Genomic DNA, 24151 nt, shown 5'->3' on the forward strand with positions numbered 1-24151 from the left:
AATTAATTAATAAATATAATTGCGGTTACCATAACTCCTAAATAAAATCAAACAAATATGTAATTTATTTAGATATGCTAAAAGAATTTAAATTTTTATTCTTATAGTTGTAAGTATTAAAATATTCACTTTGCTTACATATAATAATTAATTATTCTAATAAATTTACAGTTTTCTCCTGAAGAAGTCACAAAATCGTGACGAAATATTGAAACTGAACAAATAGAGTTTTATTTCCTGACCGACTGCTGATACTATAAATCAATATTGAAAACAGTACGGTCGAAAAATAATTTGAAATATATATATATATATATATATATATATATATATATATATATATATATATATATATATATATATATTTATATATATATATATATATATATATATATTTATATATATATATATATATATATATATATATATATATATATATATATATATATATATATAATATTAAATTCTTTATATTAAAACATTACTTACTGGTACAAATATCTGCGACAGTGGATGGAAATCTTAAAATGCAGGAATCTTTAGGTATATTATTTTGAGCACAAGAGTCAAATAGTTTTTCACAAAGATTGTTGTATGAATAGATAGTATAGCATTTGTTTATTCCTGTAGCTAATGAATAGTGCGGGAAAAGAAGAAAAACGTTATCCAAAGTTTCTCCTATACGTTTTAGATTTGCGCTTTGCGTCGTAAGGACTTCAACTAAAAGGAATGCGGCATTTCCTAAAAAATAACATACAAATTAAATGATATATAAACTGTTTCTATAAAATTTATAAAAAACCTATCAAATCGTTTACGTCAGTGTTATCTGGCGTGCTAGATTTGTGAAAGGAAAAGCCTCTTATACCTAATTTTTAGTTTTGTCAAAAAAATGTTTTGTTTTTGAATATAAATGTTATGTTTAATCAATAATAAATTAGTGTTTATTAGTTGCCTATATATTCTAAGCTTATTTCATTTATTACTGGTGTTTTCATTTTTTCTGTAATCTTTTCTTATTTACATCTTTTATTTATGGTAATCTGTTTTGTACAAAAAATAATAAATTAAACAGTGTTTATGACAAACCTTATTAAATACTTTTAAAATATCTAAACAGGCTGCAACACAACCTCGTCAATATAGTAAGTTTTTCTAGAGTCTGTTTGCCTAATTTATAATTAGATTACAGCTTCAATAACAGTATCAAAAATTTATCTCTAAAAATTGCAAATTTGAATGTTTTATTCCCCATTGACTTATTTGTAGACCAATAAAGCTGCATTGATTGTAACTCGTAATTAACAGAGTTCCCACAGTTTTCATTATTTCAAAGGGATCCGAAGGGTCAAAACTAAATTTATTTTGTTCTTTTTTAACATCCCTAACTATCGGTTTGTATTTTATGATATATACATCTAGGGAACATTTTTAGAAACACATCCAAAGAAAAACTTTGAGGGTTGAAACACTTTTTATTACGTATGTTATAATTACAATCATTACAAAGCCGACTATACAAAATATCGACCGACTTGGTCGAGTGTTGATGGCTAAGTGCGGTTGTTCGCGCCAAAAGCCGGCCTCTACCTCAACGGGCAAAAACACAAAGCGCTCCAGCTAGTGGCGCGTATGTTTTAACAGAGACCAAAAATAAATACATTATCACTGTGACAATTAACTTTAAAATAAATATAGACGCTAAACGGAACAGGCCGCCACCTTGAAAGGCCAAAGTCGTTCAAAATAATACAATAACTTAACAATTTCAAAAATGAGCAAAATTGTTCAAGAGTCTATCACTATTCACTGCATGGCAGAGGGCAGATGACAGATACTGCTCTCTTGATGATCCTTCTCGTCGTCTTTATGGACACCACCCTAGAAACTTCATCTGGACCTGGATGCAGCTCGACTACACGTCCCAACTGCCAAATTAGAGGTGGCCAGTTCTTCTCCTTAATAAGAACTAGTGTGCCAATATTAATGTCTTTGGAAACTTGTTTTCATTTTTACCGCTGCTGCAGCTCTCCTATGAACTCTTTAGACCACCTTGACCAAATGTGCTGCACCATTTTTTGAAGGCGCTGAAAGTGGTTCAATCTATTTTCGTTTATGGGCATCAAATCAGGTTCAGGAATGGCTGTCACAGGCCTTCCGATCAGAAAATGAGCCGGAGTCAAAGGACAAAGGTCATTGTGGACTGATGAAATGGCAGATATAGGACGACTATTAAGGACAGATTCTACTTGCCTGAGTATTGTAGAGAATTCCTAATACGTGAGGTGAGCATTACCGAATACGCGTTTTAAATGCGATTTCATTGACAACGCCGGCCTCCTAAAGGCCACTGAAGTGCGGCAATTGTGGAGGTTTGAAGTGCCATTCAATACTTTCGGTTATTAAGTGGTCTTAAATCTCACTCTTATTAGTCTCAATGAATGAGTTTCGATTTACGATTGATCTGCATTTTCCATAGTTGAAGAACGAGCTTTTAAAAAGTTTGCAGGGTGGATTCCTGGATATAAACCGCCAACAAGAAAAACTTTATTCATTACTTCAGGAATGTTATATCAAAACTGAGCAAATTATTAGATCACAAGTTGTTAAAAAAGTAGAAAATATCTGTAATACTACTGACCTCTGGACATCTGGAGTAACTGAGAGTTACATCGCATAAGCAGGACAATATTTAACCGAAAATTTAGAATTTAAAACGGTTTAATTAGGCTGCTGCCATTTTTCTGGAAACCATAATTCAGAAAGCATCACTTTTGAAATTAGTGAAATTATTAATCAGTGGGGTCTAAAGCGAAAAGTACATTTTGTAATAACTTATAATGCCTTAAATATGGTCAAAGCCATTAAATATGTTTTGGAATGAAAACATTTAAATTGTTTTGCTCATACGTTAAATTTATTGGTAGAGGACGCACTTAAATGCTATCGTGTACTACAAATAGATAAAATAAAAAGTCTTTTTTCGACAATTCGGCAAAAAACACATTTCAAAAAAAGTACCTTATCTTCAGAAAAGCTTTTAAATATCAATTACAACATAACAAAGTTCCCAAACGGCTAATCCAAGACGTGGAAACTAGGTAGAACTTCACCTATTACATGTTAAAAAGAATGACCGAGTTAGAAGAGGTAATCCGTTCCACATTGGTATTAGTTAATACAGACTTAGACTTAGACCAAATCTAAATAATGAAGACTGGATTATTTGTTCTCAACTTTCCCAAATTTTACGGCCTTTTAAAGAAATAACAAGTACAATGAGTGGCCAAAAATACTTGAAGGGTAGTTCAGAGATTGTCATGGTACACTGCCTGCAAGAATCTTGCAATACAATTTTAGCAAACGGTAACCCTACATCCATAGTATCCGACGTAGTACAATTACCAATATCGGGTTTAGCAAAAAGATTTAGAGGAATAGAACAGAGTGGCACATTATCATTATGTACATTTATGGATTCACGATTTAAAGTGCAGGAATTCTCTGACAAAAATGAAGCTAAAAAAACAAAAGAAAGAGTTAAGAAGCTGGTTACTTCTATAATTAAAGAACAAAAAGATTGTACTATTGAAAATCAACCAGTACAAGAAAAAGAAACCGATAAAGATGACTTAAGTATTTTTGATCAATTAATTGTACATGACTCATCTAAACGTACACCTGTATCGAGAGTCCATTACAATGGTGGAAAAACCATCGCCATGTATATCCTAACTTAACCACTATATTCACAAAATATTGTAAATGTGAACACATATTCAAAATTTGATTTAATTTTAAATAAAAGAAGAACACGGTTAACAAGAAGTAAGGTAGAAAAACTTATGTTTTTAAATGTCAATTTAGACGATTGGCGATTTAATAATAACGTATAATGTAAATGTAAATACGATTTACTATTTGTATTGTTTAGTTTAATTTTCAAGTTATAATAAATATATCCTTCATTCGTTTCTTTCACTTCAATAAATATACACATAAACTATAATATCTATTATGTTTGTTTATGTACTCGCTTATTTGAAACTACTGGTAACAATCAACTAGTTACTTGTTTACGAAAAACGATTCAGTTTAGTTAACGATAAAAATGTCAACGTCCCACCTCTAGTTTCTTAGTTATCGGGTATCGAATACCGGTTCAGCTGTTGCTAAAATGGTATTTTTGTTGTAACGCGACGTTGCCAAATAATTTTGTATGATACTTTTTTTATTGTTGGCGTTATAGTGCCGTTTATTATTTTTATTGGAAATAAGGCACAATGTGACTTTAAAATAAGCTTATTTTGATGTTTAGATTTTTAATTCGGAAATCGTACTTAAAATACGAAACATTAATAAATTTTATTTATATAAAACGATTTCCGAAGTGAAAATCAAAATGTTAAATAACACTTATTGTAAAGTAAAATTGTGGCATATTCCCAATAAAAAACAGTAAGCTGCCATTTAAATCCATGTCGCCCAAATTTGATTATCTTAAAACATTGTTCAAATGCTAAAAAGACAACAGGTCAAATAAAACCAATAAGTTTGGCAACGTTGAATTTCCCCTTTTTTTATTATTTCCACTCATGTATTTACGGCGGATTAAAGGGCGGACCTAATATACCTCTCTTTTTAAACAGGTGTTTCTCACTCCATCTCACGTAAGGTCCATATATATATATATATATACCCGGTATTTAGGCGTTCCACGCCCTTCCGGTAGGGATCTATGGAGGAGTATCACCTAGCCGCAAGCCCTTATCTCTTGCCGTACTGCTCCACCATAGGCCGATCAGATACCAGCATATTCTAGACTAAGCCGCAGATTCATTTTAGAATTTTAAACTACTGCGTTAGCCTTTTTGTTTGCTATTCACCGAGCCGGGGATTTGAACTGACATCTCTCGCATTAAAGCGAAGGAGAAGCCAGCCGCCCAGCCCGCTTGGCTATCCGATCGACACGTAAGGTCCATACCGACCATAAACTTTTACCTACACTGTATAAATGAACTTATTAACTAAAATGGAACTTATATACCGGTGTAATGGTTATTATATTGCTGGTATTGCTGGTTTAAATATTATTTTAATTATTAAGAATAAAGCTTACCTATAAATATACCCACAAGAGTCATCCTTGTGTAACCTGTCGACGGAACTGTGAATATTAATGATGCTACGTAATATAGTGGCATAAAGGACCAACCAAACAAAAGTAATAGGAAAAATAGCCGACCTAAAATAAAAATATTTTAGTGATATATACTTTCATAGTTTTTATGGCGTTTATGGCGTGGCAACGACACGGCCAAAAAAAAAACAGATTCCCACCGCCAAAAAATAAGAGAAATAATATATAGCATATCAAAAATTAAAAGTGAAGGCAGTAATGGTATTTCTTCAGAAATAATCAAGCATAGCGGAGAAACATTTATAACGCGAATATGTAGCCTGCTGACGACAATCTACGAGCAAGAGGCAATACCGGAAGTATGGTGTGAAGCAATAGTATGTATTCATCAGAAGGTAGATAAAGCAGTGTGCGAAAACTACAGGATTATCACTCTTCTGGATGTAACATATAAAAGTTACCAAATATTCGTGTTAAAAATTATGTAGAGCAGTGTATACAAGAAACAGTTAATACTAAACCTCCTCTTTATGGATTTTAAATAAGCTTACAATTTCGTGATAAAAAGGAGTCTGTACTATACCCTAAGAGTACTTGGAATTAAAAAAAAGATTATCTCTGTCTTTCTCCCTCTCTCTCTCTTTAATCCTGGCCACCTGGAGGGAGTTTAGTGGTCATCGTGATATTTTATTGTCCGACTCCAAAGATCTCTGTCTCTGGTCATTTCTTTTAACTCATGCAAAGGTCTTTTGAATATGCTTGTAATTTGACCGATCCATCTTCTTGGAAATCTTCCTCGTGATCTTCGGCCTTCTACCTTTCCTTGGATAATAAGTCTCTCCATGTTTTCTGTGTCTGCTATTAAAACATGTCTAAAGTATTTTAATTGTTAGAGATGGATGCTGGATAGCCGTTTGCTGACTTTTACCTCATTTAAAATTTCATATTTGTCCTGTGGTCGGTCCACGGAATTCGTAACATTCTTCTCCAACAGAACATTTTAGTGGCGTCTATCTTTCTTCTTTCTGCTTATCGCATGGTCCAAGATTTACATCCGTATGTCAGTATTGGAAACATTAAGCAGTATATCAACCTCATTTTTAGAGTTCGTGAAATTTGAGAGTCCTTCCATTATTTCTTACTGTACTGACCATCTGTTTGTGATTAATGATCCGAGATATAAATATGAGCTCACAACTTCAAACCGGTCAATCGTGGTTATGTGTGTATGGTTGTTATTTAGTCTATCCACTATCATGATCTTTATCTTCGATATGTTTAACTGCAGACTAAATATTTGACTTTCGTTTTCAGCCAGTCGTATTAATATCAATTAACTTTTCTTGTTGTTATTGACGATTTATAGAAAGCAAGTGGAGTGGTGCTTTGGTATACTGATTACCAGTCTTTTGGTACCATTTCATTCTCTAGTATGCTAGGTTTTTCTTCAATTTCTTTAGGAATTTGGTAAACAAGTTCCTGGTGTTAATCATCTTTATATAGATACCGGCAATATAATCTCCATGTCTGCTATATCTTCTTTGTTGGTTTTCAGGGTTTCTGTGTGATCTTTAACGATCTAGGTTGTGTCTTTAAAGTCTCTTGTTATGTATCGTATTTTTCTAAATCGATCTCTTGGCTGATTGGTTTGATTGTGGCTCTCAATTTCTTTGCATATATTGTGATAGTATTGTTGTTTTCCAGCCTCACATCTTCGGTTTATTTCTTTTGTTGAGGTCTCTTAAACTGGCTTTTCCCTTTCACTATGTATACCACTTAGACAAATATTTCTTCCATTCTCAATTATTTGAAGGATTTAATCTGTTATTCAGTGTTTTTTTACTGGAATATTTAATTTTGGGCGATTAATTGGTATGGTTGCACAATCTTTAATAGTCTCCCATATTATTGTGATGTACCCTTACCAATAAAGCATACTTCTTGCACGTCTTGAAGAAGATCGCCCTTCTTTCTTAGTTCTGTCTTCGTTGCCTTCCTCTTTTTGTTGGGCGCTTTAAGTTCAAGTTTTACTTTAGCTACGAGGAGAGCATGATCGGATCCGTATATCGCCAGGACAAAGAGACTTAGATAATTGGACCATATTACAAGAATGGCAGATGGAAGGTGAGCAAAGGCTTCGCTGTTGAAAGGGGAAGAAAAGAAGAGTAAAGGACGATCACACCTGATACAAAACAATCGGGACAACAAATTGAAGATCTGCGGCTGCATAGATAGAAGAAAATGGAAGAAAACAGTAGAAAGATTCCAATTCATGGACCTGTAGGGCCTGTTAAGCTTTTTAATATAAATAAAAAAGTATAAAAAGGTGCCTGAGTTCAGTTACTAAACAATTTAGTAATTTAAATTGTATGCTATCGAAACTATTTTTATGATGGAATGTTTTAAATTAAATATGTATTTTATATTTTCTGGAAATCAAGGGCCATTATTCAGATTAAAATTATATATTTTTGTCGTTTCAATTTTAAATCTTGTTCAAGTTTCAGATATTTACAACAATCAGTTTATAGAAAAAAACTGATTGTTATGAAAAATGATTTAAGGTTGTATTGTCCTATAACATTACTTCCCACTCTATCATTTATATCTCCTATAAGAAAATATGAAGTCAATGTTAGAGTTATGTTCAATTAAGGCTTTTTTATATATTTTTCTATATTTAGTTTTATGAAAAAAGTTATTTTTTACAAAAAATTCGAAATGATCCAAAACCTAGAATACAATCATTAGATAATAAATAAAATTTTTCAGTTATATATGCATTTTGTCAAATAATATGAATTATATGTGAGATTATTCAATATTCACAGTTCACATTTTTTATGAATAAAAAATTTTATTATTTGATAATTATATTTTAGGTTTTAGAACATGCAGAACGTTTTATACAGAATTGCTTTATTTCATATAACTAAAAATAAAAATGTTTTATTTATTTAAAAATAAGTAATACAAACGAATTGCTACTACTTACCCATATCTCCACTTGTCTTAAACCCATCTTGTTGGAAACAATATATAGTAATCAATAATACTGAACATACCAGTAAGTAGACAAACATATCACAAACTATATTAACAAACCAAAAGATGTAAACCTTTACTCCTGAGACAAACTGCAGGTGTTTAGACTTGGATACGTTTTCCCTTATCAAGAATATAACATAAAATGATGAGATAAACGCCATACTGAAACAAATTTTAAAAGGATTCATTATATATTATTGGTAACATTTTTTATAAAAAATTCACTAGTAATAATGTTTATTGTCGAGGCCTGGTTGACAGTAGTTGATCTAAACCTATTCGAATGTATAGTTTGTATAAATATTGATAAAATGTTAAGTAAAAGAAGTCTTAGTTGATTCAAAAAGTTTATTTATATTTGATTGTATCATAAGCCTGTCGAAACTTTTTTTCACGGCATATTTTTCACATTTTGTCCTCCAAGATGGCCTCAAACTAGCTGTCAGTTAAATTGAACAGAAGGTGACAGAACGAAATATTGCGTTGGCAGTGTTGCCGCGTCCTTATAATGTATATGTTAAATGCTTCAAATAAAAAGAGAGAAAGCTTTTAAAAAGTACATTTTTATTATATTATTTTATGGATTCCGCAATTTTATAATTTATTATAAATCACAAATGAATTAATATTTGTTTCTTTTGATATAAATTGCATTTAATTATTAGAAAATGTTTTTGCCAACACATGACTTTTTAACTTTATTATTTATACTGACCTTTTACTGTTACTATTATTAAAAACCTCTTTTAAAACTATTAACTATTTCATTTTTGGTCATTCTAAAGTTATAATTTTTAAACATAATATTGCTTTTGATTGCACATATTTCATTTGTAATGTAAATTTCAACACTGCCAAACACCGATATTTCGTTCTATCAAACTCATTTGCGATTATCTTCACTGGAACCAAAATGTGAAAAATGTCCGAAAAGATTGTAAAATGATGAAAAGGCTGCAGGTGTGAGCACATATTCATGTATGTTAGGGAAATAATTGAAAAATGGTCTTAGATTTAATTTTAATGCAGGTCATCTGCTATCCGCTTATACGTATCTATTTCAATCTCATTAGGTATCATCAGAGCGTCATATGCAGAGGCTTTAAATCGAAATTATATCTCTCCCGTCATAGTATGTACAATAATTATAAAAATAATTATTTACAGACGTTACAACGCCATCTATATAATACGTACTTAGTTTTAACTTTCTTCTTCTTCTTCTGTTTTTTATGGCATCGCTGTGAGGCGATTCGCCAGCACTATTTGTTGGCGACCGTGATGTAATCTGGTTCTAAACCATATCAGGGCCGCTGACATTTGCGTAAGGTGATAGTAGTTTTTTCTGAATTTTTAAATTTGAGGTTAGGTAGTTATAAACACATATTATAAACAAATGGTAATGGAAGGGTTACATATTACACAATAAACAGGAGGCCACAAAGGAGAAACTGAAAGGCAAAAACATTGAATTAAAGTTGAGCATCGTAAATTACAAATTAATTTTATTATAGTTAAGAAACTGTAAGATTTCACTGACTGACTTTTCATTAGGGGATATTAAGAATATGTCTATTGAGATTGGTGTTTGGAATTTCATTGAAATAAAAATTGAATATAAATCCATGTTAGGAATACCATTAATGGGGCATTTAAAGAAAATGTGGTTAAAAATCATCCACTGCTCCGCATTCACATGCCGGACTGTCTTATATTTTAATTTTAAAAAGATGTTGATTAGTTAAGCAATGACCTGTTTTCATTCTTATTATTGTGGTGATATGTCTTCTGTTTTTAAATGTTAGGGTTGAGAACCATACCCTAAAGGAGAAAGAGGTTTGGATTCAAGTATATTGGTAGTTTTTCTTCCGCAGTATTGCTCCCCAATTGATTTTAAATTTATGCATAATTTTTTCCTTTATGATGTTTAGAATATCTTGGGAATCTTATAACATGGCTAAGGGAATATTCAAGTTTGTTCCTATTTTGGCTAGTAAGTCAACTTCTACATTACCAGGAATATCAGAATGACCTGAAATCTATAAGATCAAAACCCTTCTTCCCTTCTTAATTGCTGATAAGATGAGATTTTTTGTTTTGAGGGAGATTGAGTCATCAGAGGCTGAGATTATAGGATTTTTAATTTTAGTTATAGCATTTAGAGAATCAGAAAAGACAACAGCCATCTTGATGTCTTTAGATATTAAAATATTAATTGCTTGGTAAATTGACACATTTTCGGCTTTTGTTACAGATATCTCACCAGGAAGCCTAGAAGAAAACTTAAAGGTAATTTTGGGAATATCGATTCCAAATCCTATTCTACCCTTATTTTTTGAGGCGTCAGTATATACAAACAAAAAATTCCTATTGTATTTTTGGGTGATTATTGAGAATTTTTGTTTGGTGGCTGATTCATTTTTCTTAATATTACAGTTTAAAGTCTGTATTGGGTTGATTAGTGTGTTAAAATCTAAGTCATAACAAGGAAAGTTTGGATGTTTATGTATTTTATTTTGATAAGAAAGAAATTGTTTAAGAGCCATAACAAAGAGAGGCACGAGGTTTGTCTTGTGAAAAATTGGTTTAATTAAGAAGTGTCACTATTACTGGATGACTATTGATTTTAATAATTTTAGATATAAGTTTAGCGGCTAGTATTAGGCTTCTATGTTCCAGGTCAATCTGAGCAGATTCAACTAAGATTGCCATGCGCGGAGTGGACTTCAAGCACCCCAGGCAGATTCTGAGTCCTACGAAAAATACTTTATTTAGACTATTGCTGCATTTCTGCGTTATTGGGCTAAATAAAAAAGAACCGTAATCCGTATGAGACCTAATTAAAGCATTAAAGATCATAATTAGGGTTTTAGGATCTGCACCCTACCAAACTCCACATAATGCTCTCAATATGTTGATGTTTTTCTTTGCTTTAAGTACAATTTTATCAATGTGAGGGTCCCATTTTAAGTTTTTATGAAAAGTAATGCCCAAGAATTTAACCTGATTTTTAAAGGGAATGTTATTGTTATTATTAAGAGAGATTAACGGAAGGTTTGTTTCACGTTTTCCTTTTGTGAACCACACCGCTTCACATTTATCAATTGAAATAGACAGTCCATGGGGTTCTAGCCAATTTTGAATATTTGTAATTTCTGGGATGATCTTATTTATTATATTATGAATGTCTTGATCGCTAATGTACAAAACGAAATCATCTGCATACATCAAATGTATATGTTAAAAAGAATGGTGCTTAAGGGAGAACCTTGGAAGTTTGATATGGTCCCAAGAAATTGCCGTTATCAGATCTTGAACATAAGAGTCTGTTTTGTAGGATTTTAAGGATAATGTCGTTTAGAGCCATGGGGATGTTTAGATTTTTGAGTTTATTATAAAGGTTGTATATTTCTACATTGTCATAGGCTAAATTAATATCTAGAAAATGGCTAATACCGTTTGAGAAGATTTAAAGGCTTCTAAAATCGTAGAGTGTAAAAGAGCTAAGTTATCATATGTCCCTCTACCTTTCCTCAAACCTAATTGATTAATTTTAAATATTGAATTGTGTTCCATAAGCGAATCCAGACGATTTTTTGTTATGATTTCGAGAGTTTTAAGTACACAGGATGATAAGGCTATTGATCTGAAACTTTCAGACTAAATAGGATTTTTTTTGAGGCTTTATGATGTTAATTATGTTAAATTTTTTCCATTCCAACGGAATAGGACCCCCATTGTTGTAAATTCCTAACAGTGTGTCCTTGGCTGCGAAAGTGGGAGTTTTCTTAGCATTAAATGATATGTTATAGATACCAGGCGCATAACCTTTTTTATTATTTAACGCCAAATTATATTCATGAATTGAAAAGGGAGCAACTTCTTGATTATCGTATGACATATTAAAATTAATGTCTATGTTTACTGAAGACATCTTGTCTAATATTTCTAGTTTAATTTTATCTGGGGGACTATGAAAAACTTTATTATTGTGATAATTGGAAAATTTTTTAATTTTATTCCAAACGTAAGTGATATTGGATTCTCTGTTGAAAGATTCACAAACATTTTTTAATTTGTATTTCTTTTTTGCTTTTAAGTTCCTCCTCGTCATAGCGATTATGCGTTTTGTTTCGAGGAAATTTTTTATAGAGGGGGATTTATTAAAATTAGAGATTGGTTCTTTGTTTTGATCCATAAGGTACACTCTTCGTCCCACCATGGATTCCTGGGTTTGCTATGTACTCCACAATTTTTAAACGGGATTGCTTCATCTACAGCTGTGTTTATGACTGTAAGGAAATCTTTATAGTTTTAATTTCTGACAGGTTTTGCTTGTTTAACAGTATGTTCTTGTAATAGGTGTTCCAGTCAGCTTTTTTAGTATTTCTTGTTTTGTATGGTTTCTGTAGGATCCTTTCTGTTCCGTTAAGATCCGCTATATTTAAATTAAAGTATGTAGGAAAGTGATTACTGTTACCGCAGTCTTGGATCTCTTCACTCAGAAGACAAAGACACACTATTGCTCACAATTGCCAGATCTATTGCACTGATATTCTTATTAGAGTCTTGAAATAATGTTGCTGAGCCATCATTCAACACTGTAAGGTCATTATCAAAGAAAAAATAAAAAATGTATTACCATCTTTATTGCATACCCCTTTATCCGAAGCAAGATGGTGTAAGTTCAAATCCCCCATAATGATTAGATTATTTAAGGGTATACCTTCTACCATATCATTTAATAGGTAGCAGTGATTGCGTTATTAGAGCTGGAATATATATTTATAAGGTATACGTTACAGATATTAATTATTACATATTGCATTAAAGCTGAATTGAACTTTTTGATTGTCGAAAACCTTATGGATTTTTTAATACATTTTGCCACCCCACCAAAAGCATCATCCCGGTCTTGTCGGATGGTGTTATAAAAATTTAAAAAAAATCTGGCATCATGCTTAAGCCATGTTTCATTGATGAAAATGATATCTGGATATATTTCGGATATTAGATTAATCAGGTTATCCCTATTATCATTAATACTTCTAATATTCCATTGTATTATTTTTAGTTTTGGATTGTGAGACATTGTGGTGTGTGGAAAGTTAGTACGTGTCAAACTCTAAGATTGAATCTTGGTCCATATAGTCCAAGTTTGTGTGGAATAATATATTTTTAAGAATATTTAAATTATTGATTGTTGCATTATTGATAAAATGTAGACAAGCGTTTCTAGTATTATATAAAGGATCTGAGTCAGAATTTTGGATATGTTGCAATGCACTGGAATGCTAGGTTAAGTTTTGTTGAGAGTTAAAAGAAGATTTTTCTGGCATGTTTGTGTTATGGGATGTTGAGGGTTGTTGTTGACAGAGAGAGAGAGTATGCCAATTTTTCAGGTCGTGAATTAGGGAAAAGAAGGTTTTTCTTCATGCACTTTTTTGTCGTATCCCTTTTGAATGACTCTTCTTTTGCTGTTTGAATTAGAGACCACCTGTTGGAGTGAACGCTTCGTAGTGGAGGATTTAAAGTTATGAGTTCTTCTTTGTGAGGGCATGACAGAGTCGTTAATGCTAGCATTAGTGTTTTGGTTGTCATTGTACTTACTATTCCTAAGACCTGGGAAGTCACCTGCATACATGACAACATTATTTTTTCTACGTATGTTTTTGGAATAGCTTTATTTGCATCCTAAAAAGTCATGTTTTCGAAAGCCATTAACTCTATGATATTTTTTTGCCTAAGGAATTCTGGGCAATTCTTGTCTGTGGCTTTATGTGGTCCCTTACAGAAGAAGCATTTGACTGCACATACTTCGCAATGTGCAAGTTCACCGCAGTTAATGCAGCGATCTTTACTTTTACAACTTGTTTTTGTATGATTGAACCTCAGACAGTTAAAACACTGCGTAACTGGTGTAATATAAACATTAACTAATTTAGGCATCCCGTAAAAGTTTACTGTTTTAGGCATTATCACACTTTTAAAAGTGAAAAGCGCTGTGCCTGTTGGTTCATAACTGTGTCATTTTTGTACACTTTTCTATTAAGTCTTTTAACATTTAATATTTTAATATTATTACCCGTACTACAACATAATAATAATTCCTTATCACCAATCTCTGTCTATTTGTCAAATTATGCGTTTACAATTTAGAAAATTAAAAGAAATATAAATCTTATATCCCTTGTCTAGTAGAGTTTTATTATTTAAAAATTCGTTTGCTGATGTGAAATTAATAAATCCAATCGCAATCCTATTTAAGCCTTTATTACATATGTTTTTCATGTCTTTTTAATTTAAGTTCGTTAAGTTTAAGTAAGTTAAGATATCACGAGCAATTTTAATCCCATTAAAAGAACCTACTTTGGTATCAGGTATATTTGTCGATTCTAGGTATACAAAAAAAGGGCCATTGTTTTTTCAGAGTAAACATTGATAATTTTTTGTACCTGTGTTTTATAGACTACAGTAGACCTAGCGAGGTACATTTGCTGTGATTGGTGGGTGGGCGTGTCTTAATTTAAAATTTGGCGGGTTTAATGTTTATTGAACTGAAAATGGGTTATTGGAAGGAAGAGGATAATATTCGTATTTTAGGATAAAGCAGACTTATTACAGTTATATTTGAAATGTCTTTAATTTTCCTACACTGAAAATAACAAGGTACATTTGCTGTGATTACTGATTGGTCGTTATCAAGTTATCAACATATGATTTGTGAGGTTATGTGTCTTATATTGGCTTGGCGGTTTTATTTAACACCAAGCTTACATAAATAATTTCAATTTAAAATTTTTTCGTTTAAATTGTTTTAATAATATGTTCGTTAGAACACCATATTTAATTATCCAAGTCTTTGTTTTAGCAAGAAATTATGGATTCCTGTACTCCATCTACTTCAACAAGCTCTGAAATTCTCTCAGGGGCCTGCCACCTTTGTAGCAAAACATTTGAAAATGTAAAATTACGAAATCGTCATATCAAAAAAATGCATAACATAGATGTATCCAAGAAGAAAATGAATCATATAGTTTGTCCGTTATGTGAGCAAGAAACTAATTGTGAAACTCATGAAAAGTTACGAAAACATCTCAAGGACCACCACCAGATGAGTATTGAACTAATAACTTTTGAATTTTCTAGTAAACAAGAATATGAGACATGGAAAGATATGCAGAAAATTAAGACAAGTTATACAATGAGTAGAGCGACTAAGGGAAATGATTATAAGATATTGTACTATGAGTGTAACAGAAGTAATATCAACGGTAGGTGCAATACTTTGTTACTTGTAATAATTAAAGCTCATACTTGTCTATCTTTAAGATATAAGCCCAACTATAAAATTAGGACAGAGAAATCTGGTAAATCAATTAAAATTAAAGGAGTGTGCCCTTCCAGGCTGCTCTGTACACTGAGAGATCAAGGCCAAGTTTCTATCAGTTATTGGAAAACATATTCTGGACATAAAGAAGAATTAAGAACCATGCGTCTCTCAAAAGCACAAGAAAAAACGATTGTAGAGAAGTTATTGTCTGGGGTATCACCCAGTAGAATTTTAGATGATTTAAGAAAATTGGAAACATCAAAACTAGAAAGACTTGCCCTATTAACAAGTCAAGACATCACAAATTTGTCCAGAAAGTATAATATACATAAAAGACGGGATCAAAGTGATATGGTAATAATGTATGAGGAGCGTGTGGGTACTAACTCTGTTTTAGATGATGCTGCAAGGTGTTTGGGAAAAAATTCAATTATCAAATCAAGTCATGAGGAAGATATTAATGAATTTATCACAAAGAAGCTGGAACAGAGAAATGTGATCCAGGAAAACACCATCCAACAACGTCTTCAAGACTTATAATACTTAAAAAATGTCATAGACAGCTTAGTTGACTTAGATGATGAAAGTTATACACAAGCAAAATACAAAATTATAACATTTGTTAAAGAAGCAAAGTGTAAGGCGAAGGAAAAATTTCAGGAAGCCACTAAGGATATTACAAAGAAGCGAAAAATGGAAAAGCAGCAATATTTTCCTTCCAATAAAAAAAGAAACTGATTAAATATTAAATTTGAACAATTCTTGTAGCTCACATGTATTTTTTGTTTTTGTATCTGTATTGAATTTTTATTATAGCTTTATAGAATTATTTGAAAGCATTTGAAATGTGGTCATTAAGAAAAATTATGCGCATACCTTGGGTGCATAGAGTTTCGAAACGATGACGTCCTTAAGAGAGCCGGCGTGGAAAGAGGACTCTTAGAATTAGTTAAAAAACGCAAAAGATTGGTTACCTTGGGCACATATTGGGAGGAGCAAAATATGAAATACACAGTTAATCCTACAAGGGAATATTAAAGAATGGACAGGAATACACAATACAGGCGAGCTGTGTCACGCCGCCAAGAACGGAATTCTAATGATGAGATAGTCGCCTACGCACTTTGGTGTATGGCATAAGAAGAAGAAGGCTTATTTACAAGAAAGTTAATTTAACATTATATGTTTACTTGATTAGTGATAGTAAAATTTCATAAAATATATGTATGCATGCTTAAGTTAGGTCTGAATTTTAAATCATGTTAAGTAATGATGTTATTTGTATACTTTTATATTAGAGTTGTATTTTGAAATCGGGATATACTGGGTCCGAGTATTTCTTTGTAATTTGTTAGAAAAAAAAAGAAAATAAAAAAATATATAAGAAACAAATAAAAAAAGGAACTTGGACAGTCCACAGTAAAGTAGCTATTGAATTAAGTAGATAGCTGCAGAAGAGTTTACTGTGGAACTCTGAGGACCTCATCACTTATTTTATGTATAAATAACTAAAACCACCTAATAGAAAAAAAAAGACTATATATTAAAGCTCAATAGTAGTAATAGATTTAGGATAAGATTTTATAGGAAACAATGACTTAATGAAAAAATAAGTACAAATTGTAAGATTGGCGAATGGATTTAGTGCCCGCAGTCATTTAAACACAAACAAACAACAATACCCAAGTTACATTTTAATAAACATGAAATCTGCCAAATTTTAAATTAATATACATCTACCGATCAATCACAGCAAATGTACCTTGTTATTTTTAGTGTAGGAAAATTAAAGACATTTCAAATATAACTGTAATAAGTCTGCTTTATCCTAAAATACGAATATTATTCATAGCACTACCACCATTATCCTCTTCCTACCAGTAACCCATTTTCAGTTCAATAAACATTAAACCCGCCAAATTTTAAATTAAGACACGCCCACCCACCAATCACAGCAAATGTACCTCGCTAGGTTTACTGTAGCATAGTATAAAAAAAGAAACTTTTGTGGTTAAACTGTGACTGTAGTCTGTGTTTTATCATTCTGAGAAGGACAGTGGACGTCAGATATATTATTATTTATATTTAATGCGGAATCTAAAATTATGTTATCAGGTGGCTTATGAGGGGACGTACCCCCCATTCGTTATTCATAATCTGAAAAGCCAGTCAGAGCCAATACTATCATAAACAATGTGTAAAAAAGGAAAATAAAAAAATATCAAAATAAGCCTATAAACAATGAAAAAAAAATGTATTCAATAAATTGAGCTGATGCTCAACTTACTTAGACAAAACAATTTGGGTATGTTAGTAAAAAAACCTCGTAGCGTAGTCGTAGTTTGCGAAGCGATGCACACACAACGAACAAAAAAACGCAATTGTAGTTTTAACTTTAATAAAACCTATTACGAATTGAAGTGCCACGGGAAAGAACGATCAGAATCACATTTTCTTCATTTTGTACAAATCGAATTTTAAAGTTTAAAGTCGTTTATTTGGGTTTAGGAAAATTAAAAACAACATTTTTAATTAACAGTTTATCACCTTTTAATACAAAAATGAAAAAAAAATTGTTTGCTAATTATATATGCGCTTGAAATCTTTAAATTTGTTAATTAAAAAGCTGTCGATTGGTGGATCGCCGACAAATTCCACATCACTATATACCTTTATTTGTACCGGCATGGGAAACTAGTCTTTGGTAAAATAAATGCGCTTCGGAGTTTGTCAGAAATTGTATTAGGTGCAATAAATCATGCAGCTTAGAAGTCTTAATAAGCAGAGGTTCATTATATAGCTTCTTTAAGAAACAGGTTCTAATTTTCTCTTACGTGCCTGATTTTTCAGGGGAACTACCACAGCTGCAAGATATAGGCAAAAATAGTGGTCTTTGTGTAATACAAAACGTGGGTGTTTTTTATCAATTTTTAAGATCCTGATAGGACTGGCTACCGTAGAAAATTTTGGCACATAACGATAAAACAAAAAAAAACATGTCTGAAAGTTAACTTCATCCGCACAGCTTTTTACCTTAATTAGTGATGGTTTACTGCGACTATTTATTAATACATCTCTCCAGTCCTCCGGTATTTCCGTATAAGATTTAGAATTTACAAGATTCATGTCCTTATCGGATTCTAGGTAAGAGTGTCCACGAATTGAAAATATCATTTTCACTAGATCGAATCGGCTAAGCTTGTGCACTACGTAGTGGAGAAAGCGAATTACGGTAAAATTTTTGTTTCTACCGACGCACGAATCTCAAAGAATAATTAAAGGTCGTATGTTTGAGTTCAAAATATGCAAAAGAAAGTGTTCCAATAGCGAACAGACATCGTCAGCACCCTTCCGGGCAAAACTTTCGTCGTACATATAAAACACTGAAGTTGTATTTGACAGAACATGAATATTAAGTGATATGAAGTTGAGTTGGCGGCGATAGTAAACATCAGATGTTGAGATTTTTAGTTAATCTATCGTTATGGCTTCCATTGTCTCGTTTTTTCGTGATTCTTTTCTATAGTTTTTTTTTCAGGGAGTAAAACTGCGCACTTTTCTGTAAATGGATTGTCTTCTCACGCATCTCACGCACTAGTGTCTGCAGTGTTGTTGTCAATAATTTTTTGTTTTCTTCATCAGTGCAGTTAGCTATTTTATCCGTAGTAATTGCAATGTTATCTTTGAAAGTGTCGCAAGTGCTACATGTATCTTTACGTGGGTAGCCGAATGATATATTCAAATTACTCACAAATATCTCATGAAATGTTGTCTACCCTATTTTATTACTATTGTGTGACTCATTATACATTCGATGAAGTTTCTCTGTATTAAGTTCTGCAGGTAAATATATTTTACTAGTATCATGCAAAGAATAATGAGATTTTTCGTATTTCAGGGAATGTATTATTGTATTATAAATGAGGAAGCTCATTACCATTGAACAACTTATGGTGTCTGTTTTTATGACCGCCCCGTCCATCTTCTTTAGCATCGCCAAATTCAAGTAAATTTTTCTTTATGGTTTAAACACGCCAATTAGTGATGTCTTGTAAAGATAAAAATGCTTTATAGCAAACAACAGTATCTTGTAACGAGCCACTCACATTTACCCAAACTTTATTACTATATAAAGATTGATTAAAACTTGCTTCAGCTTCAGGATATCGGCTTCTCCGTCTACCAACAGGCACAACCGTGACAAGACCTGTTAAATATTTGTTTTGGGCATTGTAGTCCCTTAACTCATTAAAATGAGCAATTAATCATTGTCTTTCGTTCAAAGGGATAACTTGAAAACAGTTCTAATAAATGCACTTGCAGTCTTCCCAGACCTCGTGAGTGGTGGCATGAATTTTTTTTATTGCATCACTCATTTTGCCGGGTTTTCCCCGTTTTTTAACCGCACGTAGCTGACTATTTTCTTTCGGTGTTCTCGAATTGAGGACCGCTACCTGAACAGAAAAAATAAGTGCACCGAATTAAGGACCGAAGGAGATTTCGGTGTTCTCGAATTGAGGACCGCTACCTGAACAGCCAAAATAAGTAAGGAAGTGAGTAAGGAAATATTTAATAATAAAATATTATTTTAGATTTAGTTTATTTTGAGCTGTCTTGAAATTAAAACGATCTTAAGTGAAAAGGGAAACTGGTTACTTGTGTTGGATGATTATAAGAATCGTGAAAAAAAGTGCTTAAAAGTGGTGAAAAGTTTTGGACATGTACGGTAAATAAATGTAACGCAAAATTGTTTACGCTAGGTGTAGATAATACAGTTTCCTGAAAAGAAACAGTGCACAATCATGAAAATGATATAAAGAAATTAAATAGACAAATTTTGAGTACAACAAGCAAACGGGAAGCCATAGAAGATATCACAGGGCGGTCAATAAAAATTATCCATTTTGTAATAAGGAAAAACAGTGATGCTATGAATTCTTTGACAAGAAAAGACATTACCTACGTAAGAAATAATATGTACCTATTACAAAAGACGTCAAATCCAACCGCGGTTACCAACCTGTATTTCCGATGCGTTAGATGTTTTACAAACATTAAATGTAAACACAATAAAAAATGAACCGTTTCTCTTGGCTACTGATCATATTAACAATAGTGTGGTATTTTCGTGTGACTCTAATTTAAAATCTATATGTAATTGTGACAAAGTGTATCTTGATGGAACTTTTCGATATTGTACGAAATATTTTTTACAATTGTTCACACTTCATGTTGTAGAAACGGACATTATATACCTGTGGCCTTTTGCTTATTACCGAATAAACTTAGGTCAACATATTAAAAACTTTTTGTTATTCTTAAAGAAAAGCGTCGCAATTCTAATTTAATATTTGCTCCAAAAATTATTGTAGCTGATTATGAATTAGCTATTCATAAAGCAATTTCTGCACAATGGCCCACCACAAAGATCGTTGGATACAGGTTTCATCTTGGCCAAGCTTGGTACAGGAAAATACAGAGTTTAGGCTTGGCTAAAGAATATCAAGATGGAAAAAGTGAAAGTGGAAAGTGGCTGAGGTGTCTTTTTGGACTATCTGTTTTAAGTCAGAGGAGGTTGGAGAATATTTTGCTTTTAATTTGGCTGAATTTCAGCCAAATCATCTTCATAAAGCTGCGGTAGATTTTGCGGACTATTTAATACACAATTATGTTGGTGAAAATTCTTTATTTCCACCAACACTTTGGGCTGAAGCAGCTGTAACTACAGAAAGTTCTACAAATGCATGCGAGTCCTTTCCTTCTGAATTTAATTCAAATTTCTATTTAATGCACCCTTCATTGTATTTATTTGTGAACGTTTTGAACAATTTTCAAACAGATACTTACATTGGAGCCTGTTAAATGTAAGAACAAAATTGTTAGGCGAAGATTAAACATGTTAACTTCTAAATTGTCGAAATATAATAACGGTTTGTTGAGACGAATAGATTTTGTAAAATTTGCTTTATGTTTTCATAAAGTATAAATATTAAATATATAATAAATATATATTAAATATATAAAAATAAGCATAAAGACACAAAGAGGAGAGACAGAGGAATTCATTATAAATAATGGGATGAAACAAGGAGATGCCTTATCAACAACGCTATTTAATCTAGCATTAGAATATGTACTACGAAATATAAATAAAGGAAATCTCAGAACAAGAGGTGGTCAAATAATTGCATATGCAGACGATATTGCTATTATTGCAAAGATCAGAAAAATAATGAAAGAAATGCTAGAAGAAATAAGAGAGAAAGGGGAGGTAATGGGGCTAAGATTAAATCAAGAAAAGACAAAAATATTAAGATTAGGGAAAAAACCAATAAAAGAAAAAATCAAAATAGGAAGTTCTGAGTTTGAAGAAGTAGAATACTTCAAATACCTAGGAGTTACAATAAGTAAATCCGGAGAAAGGAAATCCAAAATAAAAGAAAAAATATTAGCAGCGAATAAAGCTTATTTTGCAAACAAAACATTACTTAAAAGCAAAACACTGACTAAAAAAAGTAAGATGAGCATTTATAACACCATAATTAGGCCAATATTATTATATGCAGGAGAAACAATGACGATGGTTAAAAAAGATGAAGAAGACTTAAGAATAGCAGAGAGAAAGATTATGAGAACCATATTAGGACCAATCAGAACAGAGCAAAATGAATATAGAAGCAGAACAAATGCAGAAATTAAGGAAGAACTTAAGGAAGACATCGTAACTAAAATAAAGCAATGCAGAGTTAGATGGTTAGGTCACATTTGGCGAGCAGGCGATGAGGCAGTGACATACGCAATGATAGAATGGAATCCAGGAGGAAAAAAGAGAAGGGGAAGACCGAGATCAAAGTGGCTGCAAGAAGTTGAAGAAGACCTCCAAAGGGCAGGAGTCAGAAAATGGAGAGGAAGAACTAGAGACAGGAAAAAATGGAGAGATATTGTCAAGAAGATAAGATAAACAAAAAAGACTGATCCACTTAAGAAATCGGATCTAGAAAGCATTTGCGGTTTAACCCCACACTGGGGTGTATAGCCATTATATATATATATATATATATATATATATATATATATATATATATATATATATATATATATAAATATTAAATGTAAATATGTGTACCTCTTTTATTTTTATAAATATTAAATGTAAATATATGTAACGCTTTTATGTTTAAAATATTGTTTCTTAAATAGGCAATAAATATCTACGATTATTGGGATTCGTACTTTTAATAATATTTTATACCTTCTTGAAGTCTTGGTCCTCAATTCGTGCGATTTTTTCAGGTATAAAAGTAAACCCTTGCTTAAAATTTCATTTTGGTCCTCAATTTGTGTCTGCCCTTTTCTTTAGATGTATTACTATCACTAAGATGACTTGACATTTTAAATTTACTTAAAAACAAATTAGTGAAAACTGCGAAAAAACAGCGATTCGCTTAGCGATAACAGAATAGAGCTTTAATTTTTAAAATTCCTCAGTATGTATTAAAATCCCCTCGTATTTGCTAAAGCAACGAGGAATAATTTCATAGTATTTCTCTTTGCTTTCGTAGGTATTAAAACACCGAACTCTTTTAATTCATCTTAGCGTCACCGAGTTCGAAAATAAACCATTTTAGAGTTTGTTTATTTTAGCACAGATAGGTATTTTTTCGGCATTTATTGATCATTAAGCCGCTTTTAGGATATTTTGCGTTCCCGTTACCGTTATAAGTATTTTGTTTACGCTAAGTTAAGCGAATGAATTAAAAAAAAAAATAGCCTACTCTCGCTGAGGCGTCGTCAAGAGCGGTAGGCTCCAGCGTTTAGTCCAAATTCTACGTCAAATTTGTCCAATTCTACGTCAAATTTGTATTTTTTTCTAATTCTTCGTCTTTTTTTTTTTGGAAAATGTGTAAAGGTAATAGTAGCAGTTTAATGTGTTCAATGTGTAGTTGCAGTTAAGTTAGTTTTAAAAGAATCGATATTTCCATCCTCGTTTTGTTTCTCCTCGGTTGTTATCCCAGGCTTTTTGGCAGTTTGGAGATGAATTTGTTCGTGTGTTCGTTACGTAGAGTGTTTAAGCCCAGTTTCTACCCCCAGAAATTCCAGTGAAGCGCAGTTCTACTTCCAGAAATTCCAGTGAAGTCCAGATTACAGAAAATTTAATGTAGTTTAGTGAAAATCCAGGTAATTTTTGTTTTTAATTTCAAAGTAAAGACAGACATTTTTTTAATAATAATAATTGCTTTCATTATTTAAAAAGATAATTTTTTATTTGCAATAATTTTTCATCTGCCACAGTTTATAGCCCAGTAACATTTGTAAGTATTGTATCAACAGAGTTTGGAAATGAATAGGACATAATGTAAGTTTTTTCTTCTTTATTATTTTCGTATACTGTAACTATTAATACAGTATTTTTTTTGTAGCATCTCTATTTTGTCTATTTTTGTGTTAGGACACTAATAAATGTTTAATTTATTTCTCTGAACCATTTTGTCTTTTTATTTAAGAAAAGTCTTCTAACCATTTTTGTATTTCTAATAGTTATTTCAATAGTTACTACTAGTTGTTGTAATCGTTATAATTTGGAACCTCGAAGCAGCGTCCATTTTAAATTGCTAGAGGTCCTTCCTGTT

At 31.8% G+C, this 24151-nt stretch overlaps 1 protein-coding gene across 6 annotated transcripts in view; it reads right to left on the reverse strand.

Moving 5' to 3' along the window:
- The window catches only part of LOC140450216 (phospholipid-transporting ATPase ABCA3-like), a 314982-nt gene that overhangs the window by 21028 nt on the left and 269803 nt on the right, over positions 1 to 24151 (reverse strand). For all 6 annotated transcript variants that reach the window (XM_072543703.1, XM_072543702.1, XM_072543699.1 and 3 more), the window contains 3 exons: positions 8136 to 8350; positions 5120 to 5245; positions 490 to 741 (listed from right to left, as the gene is read on the reverse strand). In XM_072543703.1, coding sequence (XP_072399804.1) covers positions 490 to 741; positions 5120 to 5245; positions 8136 to 8350 — 593 coding nt within the window. The remainder of the gene's footprint in view (positions 1 to 489; positions 742 to 5119; positions 5246 to 8135; positions 8351 to 24151) is intronic.

Source organism: Diabrotica undecimpunctata, chromosome 9 (assembly GCF_040954645.1).
Source record: "Diabrotica undecimpunctata isolate CICGRU chromosome 9, icDiaUnde3, whole genome shotgun sequence".
NCBI classification, from domain to species: Eukaryota; Metazoa; Arthropoda; class Insecta; order Coleoptera; family Chrysomelidae; genus Diabrotica; species Diabrotica undecimpunctata.